General features: G+C 32.2%; 1 protein-coding gene across 6 annotated transcripts in view; it reads right to left on the bottom strand.

Annotated features, from left to right (window-relative positions):
• Positions 1–25,924, bottom strand: part of Arb2a (ARB2 cotranscriptional regulator A) — a 430,754-nt gene that overhangs the window by 164,547 nt on the left and 240,283 nt on the right. For all 6 annotated transcript variants that reach the window (XM_074077088.1, XM_074077083.1, XM_074077087.1 and 3 more), the window contains one exon: positions 8,683–8,802. In XM_074077088.1, coding sequence (XP_073933189.1) covers positions 8,683–8,802 — 120 coding nt within the window. The remainder of the gene's footprint in view (positions 1–8,682; positions 8,803–25,924) is intronic.

The raw sequence follows: 25,924 nt of genomic DNA, 5'->3' as shown, positions 1-25,924 counted from the left end.
TTCAAACCATATCCCTCTGTGATGGTAGAAGGAAGTAGATCCTGTGGGAGGCAATGGGGTTTAGATGAATTTATGAGATTCATGTCCTCATGATGGGGTTATTGTCCTTAGAAGAAGATGGACAGACTAGGTGTCTTCCTCCCATATGAGGATACAGTGAGAAGGCAACAGTCTACATGCCAGAAAGTGGGCCCTCATCAGAGCCAGGATCTATTACCACCTTATCTTAGACTTTCCAGGCTCCAGAATGATGAAAATAAATGTTTGGGGCTTAAGCCATACAGTTTATAGTAATTTTATGATAGCAGACTAAACTGAGACAATTAATATACATTTAAATAGGCAAACTAAATTTCTAGAAGATATGATATTTATTCAATATAATCACAGAAAATGTAAGTGAAGTTTAGAGTTAGGGTAGGTTTGGCTACTTCTCTTGATAAAGAGATTTTAGAATCTTAGTTGGTATAACCTGAATATTCAGGATACTGACTTTAAATGTTCCTGTTTTCATCTTAAATAATCAAGTTTGTTCTCCTGCCTACCTTCTTTGCTCTATATGAATGCTCAGACCCTATTTGTTTCATTCTGACCCAACACAGCACCATGTGAATCTGGACCTTGAAAACCTATTTACACATAAATCTAGAACCAAAAAGTATTTGTTGAGTATACACTTATTATATGTCTAGCCAGGGTACATAGTATGGTAGAAACCAACAAAAGTAATGATCTATATTATTTATTCTTTACCAACTAAGAAAAAGAATTCTGAGGTAACTTTAGGCAAAAGATAACTAGCCCACAAGACATAGGAGACTGAGGCTAAGAAAATTAGTGAAATGGAAAATTAACCATAACTCTTAGTTTCTAGGAGACAAAGGCAAAATTTTATTATAGTTTTAGATAAAAAAGCATATCAGTTTTGAAAAGAAATAATTTCTTCGTACTTAACTCTAAAACAGATTTACTGTATGAATCGTTATATTGGGGAAGTTAACATAATGACTTCTTGGCTATAATCCCACTTCACAGTCATCCTACCATATTATTTTCTCTGTTTAAATATGTTTCCAAATATGCTTGGCAAACTCTACAGATCCCTACTTAGTGATAACTGCCTCCAAAGTCAACCGTTGCAGTTGAGTTAGCTCCCCAAACCGTTCTAAACCCTAGTAATGAGAACTTTGCCCAGATCTGACTACCATCCTTGTTCCCTTGCCCTTACCTTAAAATGGATCCAGTATGCTTTGACTTTACCTGAGTCCTCTGAGTTGATTTGAGTGAATTATTTAATAAGGATTGGGCTCTCACTTCTAAGATAGAAGGTAAATGGCCTTGAGTGCATTATTTTCTGTTGTTTAAAAGACCTTTTCAATTTTAAATATCAAATCACAAGTGTTCACATAATTAGGAGTTTTATTTGTGGAAGAAAAAAAAAGACCATAAGAAGAGTTAAAACAGCCCACTTATTAATTAAAATATGTTTTTCTATAATTCTTATAAAAAGCTTACAATAGATAATCAAGCTCATATTGCAGTAAATTACAAAATATTTCATTGAGATATTTTATATAATCAATGGAGAAATAGTTCCTGTGTAATGATTTATATTGAACAAATTAATATGTTAATTTCTCTGAGTTCTCCTTAACAAGTATTATGCCACCAAAAGAAAGCAAAAACAACAAAAAAATGAAGAGCTGGGGTATGGCACAAGCAGTAGAGTGCCTGCCTGGTAAGCATGAAGCCCTAAGTCCAAAACTCTAGTATCACTACCAAAAGAAAACCAAAACAACTATGTTAATTTTACCAGGTTCCTTGGTTTCCTGGTAATCTCTGCTGACCAGAGATCACTCAGCTATCCTGATCTAGGAAGGCATTAAGGCCTGGATGCAGTCTGTCTATGTGGATTGTGAAAAAGCCTCTTCCAAAGGTTTCCAATGAAATAGTATGGATCCTTTATTCTACAAAAAGATCCCTATTAAAGATTTTAAAAATGTCTCCATTTCAGCAACCTCCCGAAAAGTAAGATCTTGGTATGAATTGAAGATTATAAACATTAAAAGCACATTAGGTTCCTAGGGGAAATAATCTATTAAATATGAAAACAATCACAGCCAACATCATAATTAATGGTGAAACACTAAATGCTTTTCCCTTAAGATCAGTAACAAGGATATCCACTCTAGCCAGAACTATTCAACCTTGCACTGGAGGTTCTAATCAGAGCAATTAGGCAAAAAATTAAAAAACTTAAATAAACAAAATGCACTGAGATTGGAAAGAAAGAGGTAAAACTATGTATTTGCAAATGATATGGTCCTGAATACAGAAAACCTTAAGGAATTTACAAACAAAAACAGTTTGGATTAACAAATGAGTTCAATAAGACTCATTTGTTACTAGATACAAGACTAGTATATAAAAACCAATCATTTTTATATGCACTAGTAATGAATAATCTGAAAATGACATTAAGAAAGCATTTCATTTAGCATAGCAACAAAACAATAAAATACCTAGGAATAAATTTAATAAAAACATGTAGGACTCATATACTAAAGATAACAAAACATTTTGAACAACTTAAATAAATGTAAAAAAAACCCCATGATGTTATCAAGATAGTAATAATTCCCAAACTGAAATACAAATTTAATCAATCCCAATCAAAATACCTGTTCCCCTTTTTAAATGGAAATTAACAATTTGATACTAAAGTTTATATGCTAATGCAAGGGAACTTCAGCAGCCAAAGCAATCTTTACTAAGGACAAAATTGGATGACCAAAACTGACTAGAAAGCTACAAGTCAGTATGGTACTGATATGAAGGCAGGCTTATATAGCACTGGAATAGAATTCAGAGTTCAGAATTCAGAAGGAAACTCTTATAGTTACAGTCAGTTGATTTTGACAAAGGTGATAAGAAAAATCAAAGAGGGAAAGAATTGTTTTTTTTTTTTCCCTAACAAATGGTTTTAGACAGATAAATATCCATATTCAAAAAACTAAAGTGGACCTTCATCTCACACAAACTACAAAAATTAATTCAAATAACAAGACCAAACATTAGAGGCAGATATTTAAGACTACTTACGTTATAATATCTTGTGTTCTCAAACTTGAGGGCGACTCTGAATTTAGATGTGTAACTCTGTGAATATGCTAAAAATCTGACTTTTATAGCACATGAATTTCATCTCAAAGTTGAAATTTAGTATAAATCTCAATTATAGCTCAGTAAAGACACGTAAGTTATATCTTAAAAATAAAAAAGTTAAAAACATGGAAACAAGCAAAAGTAAGTTAATTATTAAATTAAAGATAATGTTAAACTACTGGATGATTAAAATAAAAAATCTTCTAGATGTATTCCAAAGACTGTAATATAACATTGTAAAGATATAATTTTCTTTAATAACCTCTCTCTTATTGAAAAGATTATACTTAGAATAGTAAGTTGTAGAGTTAGATTGAGCATTAGGACACCAGCAGAAAGGAGATTATAAGACTTACACCAGAACAAAAAGGGTTACATTGTTTAAGGTGAAAGAATTGATTAGGCAGAATTCTCAAATCAGTAAATACCTACATGGAGAACAGGAAGAATTAATATGCTTATTAGTAAATGTTATTGTTAAGGTTTATACTCTGTGTATTGCTCAATAAACTGTACAGATATTTAAAACTACTTAATTTGTTATATATGTGGTGTTTTCACACTTGGAGGTAATATTAGACTCTTTACCGAGTTGTTTTTTGATTCATTTGGGCAAGTCAAGACTTAGACATATAAGACAACTTTAAAACAAAACTAATTAGGATGTATCTTGTAGTTTTACTACAAATGTCAATTTATTTTTACTGAACTGTCTACATTTTAGAGTAGGTTTGTAAGAGTGTTTTTGTTTTGGGCTTGAATTATTTTGATACTGTATTGATACTATTTTGATACAATTTTTTTGTAGTATTGGGGATTGAACGCAGGGCCTTGTGCTGGATTCATTTTTATTTTGGTTTATCTTTATTTTTACTTCCCCTCAATTTTTGACTCCTAGCAACCCAACTTTTTACTATTTCCATTGATCACATTAAGCAGAAAGCCTACCAGTCATCCAATTTACTTTGTTCTTTGTGGCCAGAATGTATTGATACTTCTGTAAGGCCATAGTTGATGTCATTAAAGGTAAACGCTAAAGATTTTAGCTCCATTCTACTTTTTCTAAATCATACTCCAGGCACTTTAAAAAGAACTACTGAGAGTAGACTGAAGTTGAGTGTCCTCATACAGCTATGTCCAAAAACTAGTCCTCTATCAGCTGCTCAAGGGCAGCTTAGCCGGCCTGGAGGCCAGGGAGCCCAGCATGGAACAATGGCAGGAAAATAGAGTTCCTTCATTCCTTAATTCACATGCAAGTGAGGTGCCAATCAAGTGCTGACAAGCATGGAGAAACCAAAATCAAAAGTGAGTACAGACATGCTTTCAAAAGAAGCTGTTTTCACACATTTCTAAGTGATGTTTTTAATGGTAGCTGTGAACATACCACTAATAACATGGAAAAGGAAATAAAAATAATAAGATACTAATTTTGCATCCATGAGAAGATTCAAATAAACTAATGAAATGTATTTACTAAAACCTTATATTTTATAAAAACATGAACACTTGTATTGGTTAAGGAAAGAAATCTGAATACAAATTGATTTATTGAGCTCTGCAAATGGGGATAGTAAAATGAACTGAAATTGGTAACTGGACACTGACAAGGAAAGCCAGCTCATTTCCAAATAAGAGAAGATTTTAAGGTTATTCAATTTTGCCAAACTGGTCATCACCTGGAAAGAAGAACAAAGTGCTCTGAAATGGCCAACAGTGGAAGCAATGGAATCACTTAATCAAAGTGGCTAGAAAGAGATGATGGAAAAAAACTCTCAAACTTCATTATTTAAACATGATAATGTTTAAAAAGTGAGCCTAAATTTTTTAACAATAAGACAAAATAAACTGCATTATTTACATATGTCTTTCCAAATGAATTTGGTAAATGCATTCTGATTATGATTACTAGTTGCATCATGTATAAAATAAATTTGTAAGACAGAAATGTGAGGTTTTATATTGACAATATTTTTAATATACAAAAAGATAACAAAGGCAGGTATGTTACTTTTAAAAATTCATTACCAATTCTTTAAAAAAAATTTTTTTTTATTTTATCACTTTTACATCTGCTTACATGTGTATACATTATTTGGGCCATTTCACCATGCCCCATCCCCAACCCCCTCCACTTTTGGCAGAACCGTCTTAAGACACTTCTTTCATTTGCCTTTAATGGCTAAAATGCAGGAATTAATACCAGAATGTCTTATGAACATCTATTTTGAGTAGGATCACAGAAAGTTTAGAAATTAGAAAATTTAAATGCTACTATATGATGAGAACAAAGCAGTAAAAAAAAGGTATATTTTTGGTATCAGTTTTCTCATTACTATAGTAAACTGTACACCATTTTTATGAGGTTATACCTGGTCAAATTCTAAGATTACCATAAAATGAACACGGGTCTGAAAGTAAATCTCTGACTATAGCATATTCAGGAAAAATTCAATACTTTCAGACAGGATATAATCATAAACCATGTTCTCAATTTTTCAAAAACAATAGTTAGCAAAACATAAAACTACAACAATTTTGTGTTTTAAATTTAAAGGTAGCTTATCTTCAGATATCTGCCAGCATTTTAAACTAAAATTATACACAAATTACTAAATTTATTAAATGGCAATATGTAGTTCATAACAGGTCTGACTGGTACTGCTACTCAAACCATAAACACTTTAAGTAACTGATGAAATTGTACTTGCTACACAGTTTATATTTAAAATATATTTTCTTGACAGTCATGACCTAAAGAAGAATGTGAACTTGTATGACAATGGTAGAAAAACCATTTTCATGCATTCAAACACGTTACAAACTAAGAATCTTACCTGAGTGTGTGCGTGCATGTGTGCATGAGACATAGAGAATTAGAGAGAGTCAGAGAGAGAGGAGAGAGAGAGAGAGAGAGAGAGAGAGAGAGAGAGAGAGAGAGAGAGAAGAGAGAGAGAGAGGTGTGCATGTAGAGTATTAAAATTTTAGGACTATTACAAAGGTTAAACTTTACTGAACTCCAAAGGTTTTAATTACATTATGAGAATTGCACGACTGAGAAAAACTATATTATAACTTAAGATTTATAAATTAAAATTCACAATTCACTTTATTGTATAGCTAGTACTAAATTCTTGCATGTATATAAAACAATTTCATATATTACACTTATTTTTGCCTTTTTAAATCTTTTTTTTATTACATTATTGTTGTACTGGGGGATTACACTTATGGTGAAAAATCACAAAGAATGAATATCTGTCAACATTTTAAACACCATGACTTTCCCCCTAACAATATTAATGAGAATAAGAAAGAATATAACTTAGGCAAAAGTAAAAGGTTTAAAAACTTTTCTGTTTTTTCTTTTACAATGTTACTTTTTTTTTAAAAAAAAAAGCATTTTGAAATAGAAACAAAATGAAGTTAAACATACTAATCAAGTTTTTCAGAATTAACTCATTAGTGGACACTCTTATTTGTTTAGAGGAATCCATTTTATTAGGTCCATACCACCCTTTCTTCAGTCACCATTGTCTACACTCTACATTACATACTCCAATCAGTTATTTCACATAAGGTAGTAAACATACAAAGCTGAGATAATCACCACTAATATTTTAAAATCTAAACAAGGTATGCTACATGAAATAGACTTCTCAGCCCTGTGCTGCCTGACAGATATGTGATGTGCCAGTGGTTATATTATACTCCTCCTCCCATGCATGTGCCTCCTGCAGAGATAGCAGACTACAGAAGCTGACCCTTACTGAGACCATCTTGTCTCTCTGACAAAGCTCCTTTTTAACTTCTTACTTACTGGTTACTTCCTGTGATGGAGAAAAACTTTAGCTCAGCTTGTGATAATTTCACAGGCCCTGAGGACCCTGACCCTAATAGCCTCAAGGTCAGAAGTCAAGTCTTGTTCTGAAACATCTGTGTGCTTTATATTAAAGTGGAACAAAAGTGGAGAAATATCCACCAGTGTGTGACAAGAAGGATAGGCAAAACAGGACGGACGCACTGATCATCTGTCAACCCTTGCATCTTAAGTTCATTTTAGAAATGGTTCAAAATACACTTTTAAATTCCAAATTCTATAAACTCTCTTAAAGTAAAAAATATTATGTTTTTCTGAAATCCAAAATTTGATTAGTGTTTCAGGCCTTTAGTCATATTTTAAGTCACTCTACACGTGAAAAAAGTTCATGTTTTAAGTCATGGCTTGCAAAGAAAGAAATAAGCTAACTATAAGCTATAACCTATATGTCTGTATATCTATATCTATATCTATATCTATCTATATCTATCTATATCTAAGTGGTTGCAGGAATTAGTTGTATGTTTAAAAAAAAATCACACTAGCGTATTAAGGAGCAAGCTTAAAATAACATATATATATGTCAAAATACATAAATTTAGCTAAGTTAAAAGTGCTTGAAAACAATCTCTAAAAACTGAAATATATTGAAGAAATAAATGACCTATTTATTACTCTTTCTGTAACATAGCCTTTGCAGATTTAGAGCAGCAGAAGTACTCTCAGGTGTCAGGTGTCACCACTAGTTTTATATCTAAATCATGTGAGTAAGTAATAAGGTATAGGCAGTTGAAAAGCCATGAAAATAAATTTAATTATCATTTCATACAGAAATACATACCAAAGTCTAGAAAAATAAAAATTAGACAATCAATGTTGTGTCTGCTTTTAATGTCCACTTTAATCAAATAGTTTAAAATTATCAAGTTCCCTTTTATCAAACTAATCATTTTATGATAGCAATGGTATCGTCTCATAACATAAGGAGTTATGGACATGGAGGCACAAATTCTTCCTTAGTAGATTTCTAGTATTGATTATATGACATTAACCATGCTGACAAAAGACTGCGATATTTGTAATATTGCATATAATAGACAAAACTCAGAAATTTTAGCAACTTTTTTCTATAACATACATATAATTTTAACTCCAAGAATCAGATTATTTTGAAATGCAAAGATTTTTATAGATAAGCAATGCACTCTAGTTAGAAGCAGATTAATGGAAGTTATTTTATAGTTTTATTATTATGTAAATGCTGATCAAATATCAAGTACTAAATAGTAAAGATAAAAGTCAATTAAAATTGTCAAAATAATCCCAAATATTTAAACAAGTCTTTTAAAATCTTAAATTCTTTACAGATAAAGTAAGTGCCAATGGTGTACACATTAAACAGGAAGTGTAAACATGAAACGTATGGAAACTGGGACGCTAATACAAATATTTAAAAATAATATATAAATGACAGGCAAAGGTCCTCTGCTTAGAATTGAACAGCTCTGTTATTCTAAAATAAATTAGTATAGTCTTCAAAACTCATAAAATTATTTACTCAAAATATTTTATTTCCATTGTTTATTTTATAAAAAATAAAAATTCTTTATTTTTTATAAAATAAAGGGTATCAAGAATAAGGGAATAGAGGAACCTATAAGGCAACTGGGAATTAAAAATAGAGTTACATGTGCACTTACCAGTTCAACAAAAGCAAGTCCTCCATAGCTGTGAGCAACAAAAAAAACATTTTCAGCTGCAGACTGTGCTATGAAATGGTCCCAAACATAGATTGCATGTTCTTCAGGAGAACCATTTTCCTATAAAAAACAAACATCATGTTACATACTGTATGCAATGATTATCACAGTAATCAACAATTGAATTATGTGCTTGCATATACAACATAAGAATAAGATGGTTAGAGTGCACTGAAAATAGTAACAATGCAGAAGAACTACATTGAAAATTTACATTAGGGAATAAATTGTATTAAAACCATTAGTAAATTACTGCTTAGTTTAACTGCTACTATAATCATCTGAAACAAAGTATTTAAAATAAACACATTTTAAGGGAAATACTCTAGGTACCTGAGATATTAAAATATATCTAAGCACCTTATTCGCATTGTCAAAGTTACAATGGGCTTAGGATAAAACAATATAAAACTAAAAAAAATTAAGCCACATTCTATATTTAAATCTGAAGACCTATTATACATATGTCTAAATTATTTAATTTATAAGATTTTAAGTATCTCTGTAAGCTGAAAATAAGGAAAAGTGAATAATGGGTATTTTCTATTGAATTGCTTAAAATACATACTTTATTTCTATAAGCATTCCTATACATATTATCTTTCTAGAACTGGGAAAAACCTAACTATATAAACCTAAGGTTTTTTATATTTCTCCTAACTTGCTAGTCCTAGTTAAAAAGTATTTAAGTCCCATTTCATAAATTTAGTTTCTACTAACTTAGAATATGGCAAAAGATTGATGATCAAAGATGTTCAACACTGTCTCACTTACAGGAGTAAAAATGTAGGTAAAGCTTAAGTATGCAATAATGAGAATAATATTTAAATAAATTACAGTTTATCTAAGGAAATAGCATGTAGCTATCCAATGAGTTTAAAATGTAATACATATGGCTCATTTTAATTTATATATAGTATAATTTTCACTATATGAAATAGTTGAAAAAACATTTCAAAAGAATGAAACAAATAGGAATCAAAATAAGAAGTGACAGCTGAAGGTTTGATGGTAACTGAAGAAACAAAAGTGCAAAACAATCAGAAAAGCTCATACTGTGCAATTGTCTGAGATTGCTAGCATTGCCAACGAGCAAGGTATGGTCAGACCTATTTAAAGCACAGGAGTTGACAGAACAACAGTGATCCTGAAAATCATCTAAAGAAGGTTAAGGATGCTAAGGGAACTCCATTTTTGAGAGAATAGTAACCCAGAGTTAAGAAATGGTTTTATTCGAAACATTGCTCTAAAGAACAGGCAATGAAAGAGAGCAAACATTTGCTATAAAAATTTGGCTTTCAAATTATTATGAAAACTTTGCTTGACTATTTCCCAAGGCTTTAACAAATTAAGGTTTTTCAGTATTTATGATGTTTAAAAGAACTAGAAACCCATCATTTTAGGATTTAAAAAACTCTGGCAAATATTTGCAACCTTCTATAACAGTTAAAGCATAGAAATTAATAAAATATAGAGTAGTTTTGAAATAGATTCCTGAAATATTATACTACTAATGTTACAAGCCAAAATCTCAATTTCATAAAAAAGGTAATGCTATACCAGGGCAAATTAATGTTAATCCAACCTGCAGACTACATTATAATCATTACATATTTATAAATCATAATTCAGAGTGTATACCAATAGTGTATTTTCAGACTAAACAGATTTCAATAGGAAAGATTTTCTAATGCATTTCAATCGCAGAAATGAAAACACACTAAATCTCCTCTACAGGTTTCTCCATGAATTTTGCATTAAAGTACATTTTTTTGAGTAACTTTATTCAAGTTGGATGATTTTAGAATAAGAAAACGTATAAAGTGCATGAAAAGAAGAGTAATTCATTAATTAGAGTTTTCTGGTGGTAGAATGCATGAGATATTTTCCTATGGATTCTGTATATTCAGAGTACAAGTTAATCCTGATGTACTCTTCCCATCATTACTGGTTAAATGCTAAACATAAGTGATGCAGTAACCAAAGCCTTATCAATTATGCCAGATTCTACTACCTAGGCATTGGAAGGTCTGCATTTATGATGGACTACCTGAGCTGATAACACATGGAATTATCTAAACAACATTTGCATATTTGTGTAATTATTTTCTAAGGTTAATTAGCTCCTGTAATGCATTTCACCCTCTGAGACTGCTTGCAGTGACAGGTTCACATATTTTCTGAACCATTGCCAAATTTGACAGATTTTTCTTCAGCTAACCTGTTGCTAAAAAGTTATACAATGAGTATGCCTAAAAACACATTTTAAATTTATAATTACTTTAGAAAAAGTAAAGTGAAAATATAATAAACTGAAAGGTTTTTAAAATGAGTATTCTAGGAATGAGGGGGATGAGATAAAGGAGGATGGAAGAGGGAGTGAATTCAAGTATGATATATTTGATAAATTGTAAGAACCTGTGTAATGCCACAATGTACCCAGCACAACAATAAAGGAAATAAAATAAAAATAAAAAATTTAAAATAATTTTTACTTCATATATAATCTTTCTGTGATACTGGCAAGTATATCTACTAATAAATTTCTATAAGAACAATTAAATATAGCATTTGTGGTTTTAAACTAGCATATATCTATGTTACTAATTTCAGTTAGGTCACACATATAAATATGTATATAAATATCCATATGTGTGTACACACACAGACATACACACTCCAGTCCCTACCAGCTGCCCTTAGTACGGTCATTCATTATTATTTACACTAGAGACATCTAATAGAGAAGAGCACTATATAAAATGTACACTTGTCTTATGACAAAATTTGCAAATAAAGTGATTTCTTCTAAAAAGCTAAGACTTTCCATTAGGAAAAGTATGGCTCAATAAAGTCCAAATGAAAGGCAGACATTTGAGTCAGATGGATTCATGAGTATGTAAAAATGTAAGAAACTATTTTGTACCCAGCAAATCCACAGATAAAAGTTGAAAAAAATTCATACATTCCACAACTGGCCAATGGAGTGTCCTTCTAGAAGAAGTGGAACATAAATACCATGTGATTCTAATCCTTAAAATTTTAGCTGATTCTGTTATTTAACTCCTTTGTACATTAATAGAGTATAAGTTATGCATTAATGAAAAATAAAATAAAGAATAGGCTATATTAAGATATGTTTTATAATATCAATCGCATGGAATACAATTTAATTTTATATGATTGAATAATTTGTATTAAAAGTTTATCTTCATTTTGCCCTATTCTAAATGCATGTATACTTTTACAAACTGTATGTATTTGTGTTTAGTAACTTAAAGGACTAGAGGTATATATGGATAGCATGCATACAATGAAAACATCTTAAAAAGTAAAGAAGGATTATTTGGTTGGTAAAGATTTACGTGAACCTTATCAGGATACCAATATTAGACATTTCTGATTTTTAAAAATGGAAATTTTATGATATTCAACTTTAAACATAATAAAAGTAAAAATCAGTAAAAATTTATGAGTTAAAGATATCTTCAAGTTATATTTTTAATACCTTTTAGATTTCAAGATATTGGTGACAGTAATCAGTCTTGAAGACATTCAAGGCTATGTCACTGGTCACTATGGCTACATTAATAAATTGTAACTGGTTAAGTACAGAAGACATTTATAATGACTATAACTGACAAATGATCAGTATCCAGAATCATGTCAAACATATTGAAATTTAGCAGATATTTCAAACTTATTACCTTTTTTCCTTCACTTCTTTGCAATCTTTTTAAGTGGTACCTCCACCCACCTACTTGTTCAAGCCTCAAATCTGGAAATCACCCAAATATTTATCCAACTTAACTTATCCTCCAAAATATTCCTAGAACCCAAAATCTCCCACCTTTTTACTATCATAGCTCACGCTATCACCATCTGCTGCCCAGGACACTATTCACTTTTAAATGGCCACAAACTTTCTTCCACTTATTCTTTACAATGAACTATGACAGATACCTTAAATATCCTAATTTATGAAGATTAATTTGTTTGAGGTCATGCAACTTGCTGGATTGCAAGCTGTTTTATCTTGTAGTGCTTGAAGTTTTATTCTGTACCACAAATCCTTTTATTTATTTATTTTTTATTCATTTATTCACATGTGCATACATTGTTTGGGTCATGTCTTCCCCCCTGCCCCTCACCTCCACCCTCTCCCCCCTACCCCCCTTGCTTCCAGGCCCACATATTCTTTTAAATCATGTTATGTTAAAGCGTTGTTAAAAAAAGTTATAAATATTGGGCTGAAATGAAACCTTGTCTTTTCATGTCTTTAAATATTAAAAATTTAAACCACAATTAACTGACAAGAAGTTAGCTTTAAAGAGGGGAAATGTACAAATAATTTTGACTACCATTTACAGATATGGCACAAAATATTTTCTGATTGGGGCATATTGCCACAAAACAGCTGTAACCTAGATGGAATGCAGATACAGATGACAGGATTCTTAATTTCAAAACTGTGTTTTCGTGTGCCTTTTTTTTCAGTGCTGGTATTGAACCTAGGGCATTAAATATATCAGATAATTGCTCTACCACTGAGCTACATTCCTAATTTCCTTAGCATGGCTAACAAAGTAACCACTGGTAGCTCTATTCACTTTAATAAGAATTAGGCATTCTCCTCTCAGTACAATCTAAATGAAAGCATAATAATGTTAACAAGAAATGCTTCTATAGCATATATGTGGCAGGCATGAATTTGAATACTTTACAAATATGAAGTCATTTAATCCTATGAGTTAGGTACTATTATTATCCCCATAATCAGATGAACATACAAAAAATGATTAGAAACTTACTCAGGAAAATTGTTAGAGGCGAACCCAAAATCAGTAGATGGAAAGAAATAAAAAAAATTGAGCAGAAATTAATGAAATGAATACTAAAAGAACAATACTATGAACCAATGAAATAATGTTAGTTTTTTGAAATGATAAAAATGACTAACCTTTAGATAAACTAAACAAAGGAAGGGAGAAGTCCCAAATTAATAAAATTATAGACGAAAAAGGGGATTTCACAACAGATACCATGAAATTCAGAAGATCATTGGAGAACATTTGAAAATTTATATTCCAAAAAACTGGAAAATCTAGAAGAAATATACAAATCTGTAGACACACGTGACCTACGAAAATTGAACCAAGAGGATATGAACAAGTAAATCTGTAACAAGTAACAAGACTGAAACAATAATAAAGTATCTCTCAATAAAGAAAAGCATAGTTCTAGACAGATTCACTGTTGAATTCTATTAAATCTTTAAAGAAGAAATTAACACCAATGCTCTCCTCAAGCTCTTCCAAAAAAACACAGAGAGACAGAATGGTTCCAAACTCATTCTATGAAGCCAATATTATCCTAATATCAAAACTAGGTAAGGATGAAAAAGAGAGAGTGTTATAGACCAACTTCCTTGATGAACATAGATGTAAATATTCTCAAGAAAATACTTGCAAACTGAATTCAAGAACACATTAAAAAGATCATACACCATGATCAAGTTGGTTTTATTCCAGGGATGCAAGAATGATTTCATATACAAAAAGTAACAAATATAATGCACCACGTAAATAGAACTCAGGATAAAAAACCCCATATGATCATCTCAATAGTTGGTAGAAAAAGCCTTTGACAAAATTCAGCATCCTTTCATGATAAAATCCCTGAAGAAAACAGGAATGTTCTCAACATAATAAAGGCTATATGTGACAAACTTACAGTCAGCATCTATTAAATGGGGGAAACTTTTGCATTCCCTCTAACATCAGGAGCCACAACAAAGGGGTTCATTCTCTCCAATATTATTCAATGTAGTACTTGAATTCTTAGCTACAGCAATAAGGAAAGAAGAAATAAAAGGGACATGAATAAGAAAGGAGGAAGTTAAATTATTCCTATTTGCAGATGATATGATCCCATGTAAAAGAACTTAACAGTTCCGCCAGAAAACTCTTAGATCTAATAAATACTTTTAGCAAAGTAGCTGGTCACAAAATCAATACATGAAAATCAGTAGCTTTTCTATACACCAACAATGAACAGGTTGAGAAAGAAATCAGGAAAACTTATTCACAATAGCCTCAAAATATAAAATACCTATGAAAAAATTTAAGGAAGTAAAAGATCTCTGAAAAGAAAACTATAAAACACTGAAGAAAAACTGAAGACACTAGAAGACGGAAAGACCTCTTATGTTCATTGATCAGCAGAATCAATATTGTGAAAATGGCTATTCTACCAAAAGCAATCTACAGATTCAAAGCAAATCCCATCAAAATTACAAGAACATTCTTCAAAGAAAGGAAAACTCAATCCTAAAATTCAATGCACAAAACAGCCTAAATAGCCAAAACAATCCTGAGAAAAAGATTAATGCTGGAGGTATCATAATACTTGACTTCAAATTATACTACAGAGCCATAATAACAAGCAGCATGGTACTGGGACAAAAACAGACACATAGACCAATGGCATAAAAGACCCAGAAATGAGCCCACACAGTTATAGTGATCTGATTTTTGACAAAGGTATCAAAAACATACATTAGAGAAAAACCAGCCTCTTCAACAAATGGTGCTGTGAAAACTGAGTATCATCATGTTGAAGAATGAAACTGGATGCCTTTCTCTCATCATGTACTAAAACTAATTCAAAATGGATCAAAGACCTTAATGTAAGACATGAAACTTTGAAACTAATGCAGAAAAGCATAAGGAAAACCCTGGAATATACAGGTATAACAACTTCCTAAATAGAATTCGTATAGCTCAGGAAATAAGAGCAAGGACTGGCAAGATTGCACAGCAAAGGAGACAGTAGTATGAACTGACAGCTACAGAATCAGAGAAAAACTTTGCCAGCTATTAATCTGACAAGGGAGTAATAGTAGAGTAAACAGAGAGCTCAAAACCTGAACACTAAAAGAAAATATAATTAACAAGTAGGCAAATTAATTAAACAGCCTATTCTCAAAAGAAAAAGTACAAACAGGTAACATTCCTACAAATGTTCCCATCCCTAGACATAAAGGAAATACAAATCAAAATGTTTCTGAGATTTCATCTTACCCCAGTTAAAATAACTAGTATCAGGAATACAAACAATAACAAATGTTAGTGAAGATGCAGGGAAAGGGGAACCCTTATACATTGTTGATGAGAATGTAATTTAGTACAGCCACAATGGAAATCAGTATAGACGTTCTGCAGAAATGTAAGTCAGGATACAACAAAGACACATGCATACCCATGCTTATTGAAGCACCAATCACAGTAGCCAAGCTATAGAATCAGTCTAACTGCACATTAACAAATGAATAGATAAATTGTGGTATATATACAAAATGGATTATTAGTCAGCCATAAAGAATAATAAAATTACGTTGTAAGCAGGAAAATGAATGGAACTGGAGATCATTATGCTAAGTGAAATAAGCCAGGTTCAGAAAGACAAATTTTACATATTTTATCTCACATGAAGAACCTATCTATCTATATATCTATCTATCTGTCTATCTACCTATCTATCTGTCTATCACTTGTATCATGAATGTGAATGTGGTACGCTTTGAGGGAGATGAGCAGGAGGGAGAAGAGAGAATGGAGAAGGTGATGGGGAATGCATAATATCAAAGTAAATTATGTATGATAATAACATAGTGAAATCCACTAAAAGCTATTACAAAATGAGGGGATGAGGAAAAGACGAGTAATAGAGGGCGTTAATTTGATCAACATACAATAAATACATGTATGGAAATGCCATGTGAAATCCTTTGTACAATTAATATACACTACTAAAATTTTAAAAAAGAAAACTGTAAATATATGGCAGAGCTAGAATTCAAACCTACATAGTCTAACTTCATATTTGTAATCTTAATTACTCTATACAGCTTTTAATATTAAAATACATTTACTATTGTTCTCTTTATGTAGGCATAATCACTGTCAGTACACTTTACAGCAATGAACCAAAGAGCAAATTATCTTTAAGACAAAAGCAGAAGAATGTTTATGTAGATATCATATACTGTGGGCCAAGTTCATGTTAAAAAGACCTTTGCTGGAAAAAGAAGTTTATGTTCCAAAAGTTCAGTGTGTTTTTCTCTTCCTTGAATAGCTTTTGCTACCTTGGGAAAGAGAACCTGAACTGAATTTGAAACCTATTACTTATTTTCTGCCATGTATTCATCTACAACAAAAAATAAAACTAAGTGAAAGATGCTAGGCACAAAAGGCAACATACAGTCTGGTTCCATTGACAAGAAATTCTAGAACAGCAGAAAATACTGTGTTTTAATGAAAATTAGAGGTCAATAGGGTCAGGACATGAAGGGAAAGACTGGCTGCAAAGGGTTGCAAGAGAAAACCTTTTTGGCAATGGAAATGCTATTTCTTTCTTTCTCTTTTTAAAAATAGCATGACTGTGATGATGGTTACACAACAGCATACACTTATCAAAAACATCCAACAGTATACTTAAAACTAATGCAACTTACAGTATATAAATTATACCTTGATAAGGCTGACCAAAAAAAAAAAAAGAAGGGTAGCAAATCTTTTTTTCTGAACAAGGGTCAGCAAGTCATGGCCCAAGAGTTGGCTGCTTGTTTTTGTAAATAACATTTTACTGGAATCCAGGCACATGTACTTGTTTGTTTATTATTTAAGAGTGCTTTCACTTTATGCAGTGGATTTGAGTAGTTGCAACAGAGTCAGTACAATGTGAAAGCATACATTAGTTACTGTTGCATCTTTTTCTTTTTTTTGTTGTGTTGGGTAGGAATACATCCTGGCATTTACAAATGTTCTTACAATATATTAAATATATCCTCCTTGAATTCACTCCTTCCATCATTCTTTTTCATCTGCTCCCCCCACCCCCGCCATTCCTGGAACAGTTTCCACAGGTCTCATTTCTCCATTTATATACATGTGCACATAGTATTCGCACTATATTCACCCTCCCACACCCTTTCTCCACGTCCTCGCACGTCCCACTGGTACCAACACCCCTAAGGCAGGACCTATTTTGCCCTCCTGTTCTCTGATTTTGTAAAAGAAAAAAAAAATGGCATTTTTGTTTGTTTAAGATAGCTACACAGGGAGTTTCCTTGTGATATTTCCATGTATATATGTTTCTTTTAAGAAAAAGATTTGTCAATCCTTGCTCTAAATACTTATGATTTCAGTTCTGGTTTAAAATGGGACATTAAACACATATCGGACTGCATTATCTCCCCTTCCTCCATAAAAACTGTATCAAAAGATTTCTTTTAACGAAGACATAAATCCATAAGGACCATAAGAGCAAGGGAAAGAACAATGGCACTATTTTGGAAGACAGACAAGTGGTAACTATGATCTGAAAAAATCTAATCTCAAACTGGCAGTGGAAAAGCTGAGAATCAACTCCTTTTCAGAATCCTCCAAAGCTTAGGGATCGGTTTCTAGGGCCTCTGGGATAGAAGGAGCATGGGAAGTACATGCTAAAATCAGGCTATTTAAGAAGCAGGTATTTTACCCCCTTCCAAAAGTTAGGATTTAGAATAATTTTGGACTTTTCAATAGCAACTGAGGAAGCAAGAAGATGATAAAGAAATGTCTTCAAAGTTCAAAAGAAAAAGAATTTCCAACTTAACAATTTGGTAACCAGCTAGACAATCATCAAATATTTGTGTAAGATAAAAAATATATCTCATGCCCCTCTTGTGAAGAAATTGCTAGAAGATTTGTTCTGGTGAAGTAAGAAATAAGCAAAAAAGAAGAAAACACAACCTAGAGGAAACAAAAGAAATAACACAAGAGAATGACAAAATGAACCCTCAGAAGACTGGTAAAGACAACAGGATGATAGTTACACACCAGACATAGTGGGTTATCATACCAAATGATAGTAACGTGACTCAAAAGACATTACTCATATTCCGAGGACTATCATCACCAAGACCTCCCACAATCACTGCACTATCATCTTAAGACATAATCTAATGAACCCGATGTAGATTTGCATTTGTATTTCTATATGGCTTTCCCCAATGACACACTGAGACTGTTATTACTCATTCATGCTTGGTTGCTGCTGGATCAGCTGAGGACACTTAGAACTCACAAAAGTATGATGTTTTCACTAAATTAGAAGATAGAGATAGACCATGGAGAGCTTAGAACTAGGAAATACAGAGGAACACAATTCTTCTAGCTGTTTTGTTTTTTTTTTAATTTCCCTTGCTGAATATTCTAACTATGGAAAGTCATGTTTTTCAGGACTCCATTGTCTACTGACTTCTCCATGTAAATGGGGAAGCCTCATGTAAATGTTGGGGAGGCTGATGGCAGATGATAATTGACAGTATTTAGTCAGGTTGTCTTCCATTAGGAGTTTTCAGCTAAGAGCAGCAATATTTTACACAAGTAGGCCTGCGCCTGCTGCTCAGTATTTCAAATTAAACAACATATTATTTATGAATACATATAGTAATGTACTCAGGAGCTAAGGATTAACATGTAGACATGTTTGCATGCCACAGCTTTGACTACACCAGTTCTACTCTGTCACTAGCCCCCTTTATAGTGGGTACAATCGATGCATGAACAGAGACACCACAGTGGCAAGCATGGAGGCCCACAGCATGTGCATGCACTTCACTCATTCAGGCTGATCTAGCTACTGTCATTTAATGGAATCTGTAGTTGAAGGAGGTATAAGAACACCTCTGGAGTAGGGGTACGTGCGTGCGTGTGTGTGTGTATGTGTGTAGGTAAGAAAATTGGTTTATAGCACTGTAATTAGTATTACGGCAACACACTGAAGATATGTCTAACATTCTCAAGAGCTCAGAGTAGAACATTCTCTAGACAAAATGGCATACTCATACCTAAATATGTCTCATAGTGTCTATATCTGAATCTAAAGCTATAACTACATTATAGAAAAACCCCATATTTTCAGTATGCTCTATCTAAGGAAGTTGGGCAGTACATACTACATTTTAGAGAAATACAGGGGGTGAAGGAAGGGAGGTTAATTTTCAGGAAACAGGGCCCTGGAAAGCTGAGGCTTTTGTGAAGTCAGGGAAATTATTGGTAGATATCAGTAGACCAAATAATGTGCTTCTGATTTTTTACAAGGCACATGTTAACCAGATGAATTATCTATGATTACTCTGTGAAAACTCAAATGAGTAAAATGTTTTCTGAGAACTAATAGTTTTAAAACTATGCAAAGATCACTTACAGTTGACAGACAACATATTTTCACACACATATATTTATGTGTGGCTTTTGTTGTTATTTGTACACTATCATTTAATAAACTTTATAACATTGAGTGGTTCATTTATCCAACTAGATGCTCAGGTTCTGCACCTGTACATAGAAGGTTAACCTGGAGATCAAACCCAGGGCCTCCCATGTGCTAGATAAGTGCTCTACCACTGAGTCAACATTGCCAGTTCTACTTTTTTTGTTTTTTTCAATAAAGCAAAGCTTTAGTAACAAAGAGAAGCAAAGTTGTCATTGTATACAGAGGCTGGACAGATGTAAAATAAGAGCCTTGCAACAGCATGCAATAAAATGATTTCTGTTAGTATATATTACAAGGATCGTAGTTATTTATATACTTGTAATAATTATGTACTATGATAAACATCTTGAAAATAAACTTATAAAAACTATAATATTAGTTCAAATACATAATTTCCCTGTGTGTTGTAGCAAAGCCCAATTTATTCAAATTTTGACAATTTGAATCTAAGCAGTATTTTATCCTTCAAAAATGAAGACAAGGTGGCAATCTTAGAATTCATTTATTAAAAGTATGTTCTATGCTAATTTTAAATCTGAATGCTGAATTCTGGTTATCAATTGATATTTTTATATTGTTGCTAAAATAGATTTGATTAGAAATGATTTTACTTCAATAAGCTGAATTTCTAGGAATTAGACTGCTAAGGTAAAAGGTTAATGTGTTTTAATTTTAATAGTATTATCATACTGCTTCTTTATACTCATACCATACCATATATATGAGAGCAATATTTTCTTTATATCCAGCCAACAATAAGTATTGTTATAGCTGCTTTATTGTTTTGAACTTATATTGTCAATTAATAGTTGTAAAAATAGCATCTTGATTTGCATTTCCTTGTTAATGGAAATGTTAAATAATTATTTACTATAGTAAAAGTAGTCCTTAGTACAATAAACTTTTTTCTGAGTTCGTATACTTGTGTACAACCATATTTGCTGAAATAATTTAACTTGAAAACTTCAAAGTTGTCTCAACCCAGTAAAAATATTTTAATAAAAAGCATGCCTTTAGAATGTTTCTGTTCTAAGAAAAACATTTTATCTATTCTAAACCTAGATTTTTCAACACCTAAACAAACTGAAAAACTTAACACATTTTAGTAAAACAGTAAATTGGTATATGGTATTAGCAGTTCTGATTTTAGAACAAAGGTGCACAAAATGTTTTCTTTATTGTCCATTAGAAAATGCAAACATAGAGAACAACTTTACCATGCTATTTAAAAATTCCCCATATATATCAAACATACTCTAATTTACTTAATAAGAAAAATGTGAGAAACAGTAAGAAAAATATATTTACTTTGCACTGTTGAAAATATTGCATAATTTAAAATACAAAAACCTTAATACAAAATTAAGGCCAGGGCCTATATCTTATTATTATTAATTGTTATAGTAATAATAGCAGCTAACATTGATTAGGTAGTTACTACTTAAGTAGCTTCTGATCAAGAACTTTACATGTATTAATTCACTGAAATTACAGTACTGGTATGATTTTCATTGTGTGGATAGGAACAGAGCTTGGGTAGCTTGCTCAAGGTCAAACACCTAATTAGTGCAATTCAGGATGAAAGGTGAGTTGAGAATCCCTCCCATTTCTCTCTTCCAGAGTCTTGGAAGCTGACTCACACAAGGATCCACAGTTTTAATTTGCACTTAACTGTTTTGTTTACAAATATAACTTAAAAGTCTGAAAACTTTCGTAAAAGAATTATAGGAAATTTATTTAACTTCTGTTATCAATCATTGAAACTAAAATTAAATATTTAAATTAAAAAAATAAATTCTAGAATCTTTATGTTCCTTCCCTTTTAGACTAAATATACTTTCTTTGTGGAATATGTACTTATTTGAGATTAAATCCACAATGAAGGACTCTGAAGACTGGAAATACATCATACTATAAAGTATGACTAAGCACCAGATTATTAATATAGAAATTATTTTAATCTGAAAAGATGAAGACAGAATAAACTGTAGTCATTTTAGCAAACCATGCAATCTCAGTTTTAGGAGAATAGAACAAAGGCTTCAAAGAATTCTCATATGCTACAAAGACTGTTAGAAGTAGATATTCACATAATGACCTTGCTGGCATCTAACTCACCTAACAGTATTTGGAAGTGTATTGTTTCAAATCAATAACTAATTAACAAAGTACAAAAGAAGTCACACCGTTTCTTTAGCTCCTTGTTAAAGATGGCTTTTGGCAGCACATGGGCAGAAAGGTTGCTTTTATGACATCTTCAGGAGACTTTCTACACCCTGCCTCTGTCAGATTAAATTAGTTTTAGCAATTAATTGTCCTAAGTTAAAACAGAAGCACATTTGTTACAGCAGGCTGTCATAATGACATGGTGAGTAGTTGTTTTGATATGAATTTCTTCCACTGACCTTCTATCATATCTTAATTTTTGTGGTTGACCTAACTGGAAGATTGGGAGCATATCTCAGCTCAAAAAAAGCACAGGCCAAACCTTGGGGGTCTTGTGGTAAGAAACCAACAAATAATTGAAAAAAATCTCCACAGATACTTTGAAAAGAAGTGTTTATGAAACAAAAGAATTAAAGGAAATTAAATTTAAAACAAAATTATTCTTTAACTCAAACATACAGAATGTAAAAGAATGAAATATTCTGTTGAGTTACAGGATCATTATTACATTATACCAAAGTTAAACACCTAGAAAATAGTATGCTACAAGTGTAAATATGCCTTTTTGTCCCCTTGTCCTTTTGTTTTTACCTACTATTTTACTAAATAATTTTAAAATGCAAATTTCAGGTAGAATATACATACACATATATAAATGATATGTAGTATCTTCTATTTGATGGAATGTGCTCTGCTTAAACCTCTATAACTATAAAATCAGTTACTAATATGTCCTTTTTAAATTACTTTCTTTATAAATTTATATTTGAATTGAACTAAAAAAAAACCTTCTAACTGAGGAACATGATACTTTCACTTTGGTGAATCCAGTAATAGGTAAGATAGTATGTTTAACAGTATATAACATATGTAACCTTTTCTCCCACAGGTAAAATAGTTCTATAGTTGATTTTTTTCTTCCTATTGTTATAAATCTGTCACATTCTTTAGCTATTGTAAAATTTGCAAGAACTTTTTAGAGGATAAAATAGTAGGTAAAAACTAGGGCACCTCAAAATGACAAGGAAAATGAAAAGCATGAGATTTTCAAGAAATCCTAAACCCATGAAAATACTGAAAACCAACAGCTATCATTTTCTAGTGTTTCCTTTGTATTTGATATTGTGCTAAATACTTAATATGCTCTAATTCATTCAATTCTCACAATACCCTGGGCAGTCACTACTATTATTTCCTTTTTACAGATAAGACAACTGATACTTAAGGTACTTGACTCATTTGCTTAACTTAACAACTAATGGAATCTTCTTAACTTTAGATTCAACATATACATACACACACACCCCCTAAGAACAAATAACTTTCTAGTTGTAAAAATAGAAATTAAAGGACTAAAACATGGGTGTGTCTGGAGAATCAACCTTCAGTTCTAATTCACAGTATACATTGAGGAAAAGGCCAGAGCTATTAACCAATGATTTGTATCTGCAGAGAAGGGGACCTATAGCTAGACCTTCCTGCGCAGTAAGGAAGGGCCACAGGTTATTGGGAAATGTTTTGTTGGGGGCGGTGAGGATACTGACCCTCTCAAATATCTGACAGGATCCTTACCATGATCAGGTGGTATTAGGAGGGGAGGGCCTGTGGATACTTGAGGGCCAGAGAAACTTGCTTCTCCCACTCAGAGAATATCACTAAGTCCTCTGCTCTATAGCGTTCTCTGTGAGCAGTTACATTTTAATGTTCATTATCTGCATTATAGGAACTTGTTGACATTTTTTGTAGAGCTTACAATAAAACTTGTGACTACCATGCTCTAGAAATAAAAATTTGGGCCCTTTTTAGAATAACACTTAATGAGGGTAATTTGCAAATGTGCTACATAACAGAATGGGCAAGACTAATACCAAATACATTTAATATTTGGTATCAATGTTAACATTTTTTCTGTAGTACAAACTAACCTTAGTACTCAGCTGGGCAAAAATCTTCTCTCAAGATATGTGTAGTGAGATCAACTGTATACTGGCAACAAAATTTCCATTTAAATAATTTTAATCTCTAATGTTGATAAGAAAAACATCTAAGTTAAATCTGTACATGTTATATCCATTATATTTGTGGTTAAATATTAAGGATTCTTAAGTCTTTGGGAGAAGTTTTTTCTCCAAAAATATGTTCTTCACATTGAAGGATTAATACCAAAGGCAAAGTGGAATTCATTTATTTTATCAGATGATCCCATTTAAGTATTTTTGTATTTCACACTACTGCAGATAGAATACTACTGATGGATCCAATGTAAGCCAGCATTACCTTCTCTTCATTAAAACTGGTAAGAACTCTAGTTACGTAGCTCATTCTATTTATTTATTTTTTTAAAAAAATAGTAAAATTTACTAGGAAAGAAATTTAGTACACCAGGATGAAAGTGGGAAGAAATAGAAAAAAGAAACATTTCCTGCCCACATGTAGGAAATGGGAGCAGAGATTCCAAGTAGCTTATTTTAAATATGGCAGAGTGGCTCAAATGGTAGAGTGTCTGCCTAGCAAGCATGATGCCCTGAGTTCATAAATAAATAAGAAGAAAAACAATGAATTTTAAAATAAAAAATTGTTTCATGCAGGAACAGAATTTAGAAATCATGACCTCCCACCTTTTTTAAAATTCCTATTCATTTCACAGAAGAACAAAACAGCAAAGAGGTATAAAATGACTGTCCATTATTCCTCACTGGTAACTGTAGTAATTTTGTGAGTTGAAATTTCAGTTCTCATGAAGGATTGAACACCAACATCCCTCACATGTGTTTCATAAATCTGTAAAGTGACTAAAAAACTTTGCTCATCTTCTTTTAGTGTTACTGAGGGCTATGATTTATTACAGTAAAATAACCAAAGCAAAATCAGCCAAGAGAAAAAGGCATATAGGTCAAAATCAGAGGAAACCAGGCACAAGTGTCTAAGAATCTTCTCTCTATGGAGCTATAGGATGCACTTAATTTTTCCCAGCAACAAAAAGTCACAACACATGTGATCTGTTGGTATTTTTACTGGGATTGTTTCAGGCACTCTACTAGAACTTACTAAGACTAAAGACATACAGGAGAAAAGCAGGTATTCAGTACAGATCATACTTTTCACATAAACAATATGGTCTCATGAGCTATTCTTATCAGTTAGGGTGGTAGAACTGTTACGTGCTGGTGTGAAATGTTGTGGGCCAGTATCGAGGGCTCTTGCATTCACAGGCCAGAGAATTGTCTCATGAGGCAGTTGATTAACTTGTGAGACAAAGCTGGCACACAAAGTAGGATCTATTAGAGAGAAAGGAAAGGCTACAGCTAGAGTAGTGCAGCAGAGCCCAGAAACAGGTAGGCCCCTGTTCAAGTGAAGGCTGGGGCTTTTTATGGATGCTTAACCTTGGGTTAGGGTAAGGGTTAGTTGGGTTCTTATAGCACCGGCCATGGATTCACATACATGGGCTCTCTTCGATGAACTGGTCTGTTTGCCCCTTATTGGAGGGAAACAATCTTGAGAGCATTTTGTTTATCAGTCCTGTGACAGATTTATAAGATCTTGTATCTCTACCTCAGGGTGCAGTAATACAGATTTAAAACTTCTCAGGGTACAGGGCTCATAGTGCTCTCCATGGGGGATGGGATCTCACTCATCTGTCCTTTAGGTTCCCAGACCCAACACTTGAGATATACAGCAAAGGCAGTACTAAGTG

This window comes from Castor canadensis, chromosome 6, assembly GCF_047511655.1.
Source record: "Castor canadensis chromosome 6, mCasCan1.hap1v2, whole genome shotgun sequence".
Taxonomy (NCBI): domain Eukaryota; kingdom Metazoa; phylum Chordata; class Mammalia; order Rodentia; family Castoridae; genus Castor; species Castor canadensis.
The sequence above is the reverse complement of the archived record's forward strand: the minus strand, read 5'-3'. Positions and strand labels throughout refer to the sequence as shown.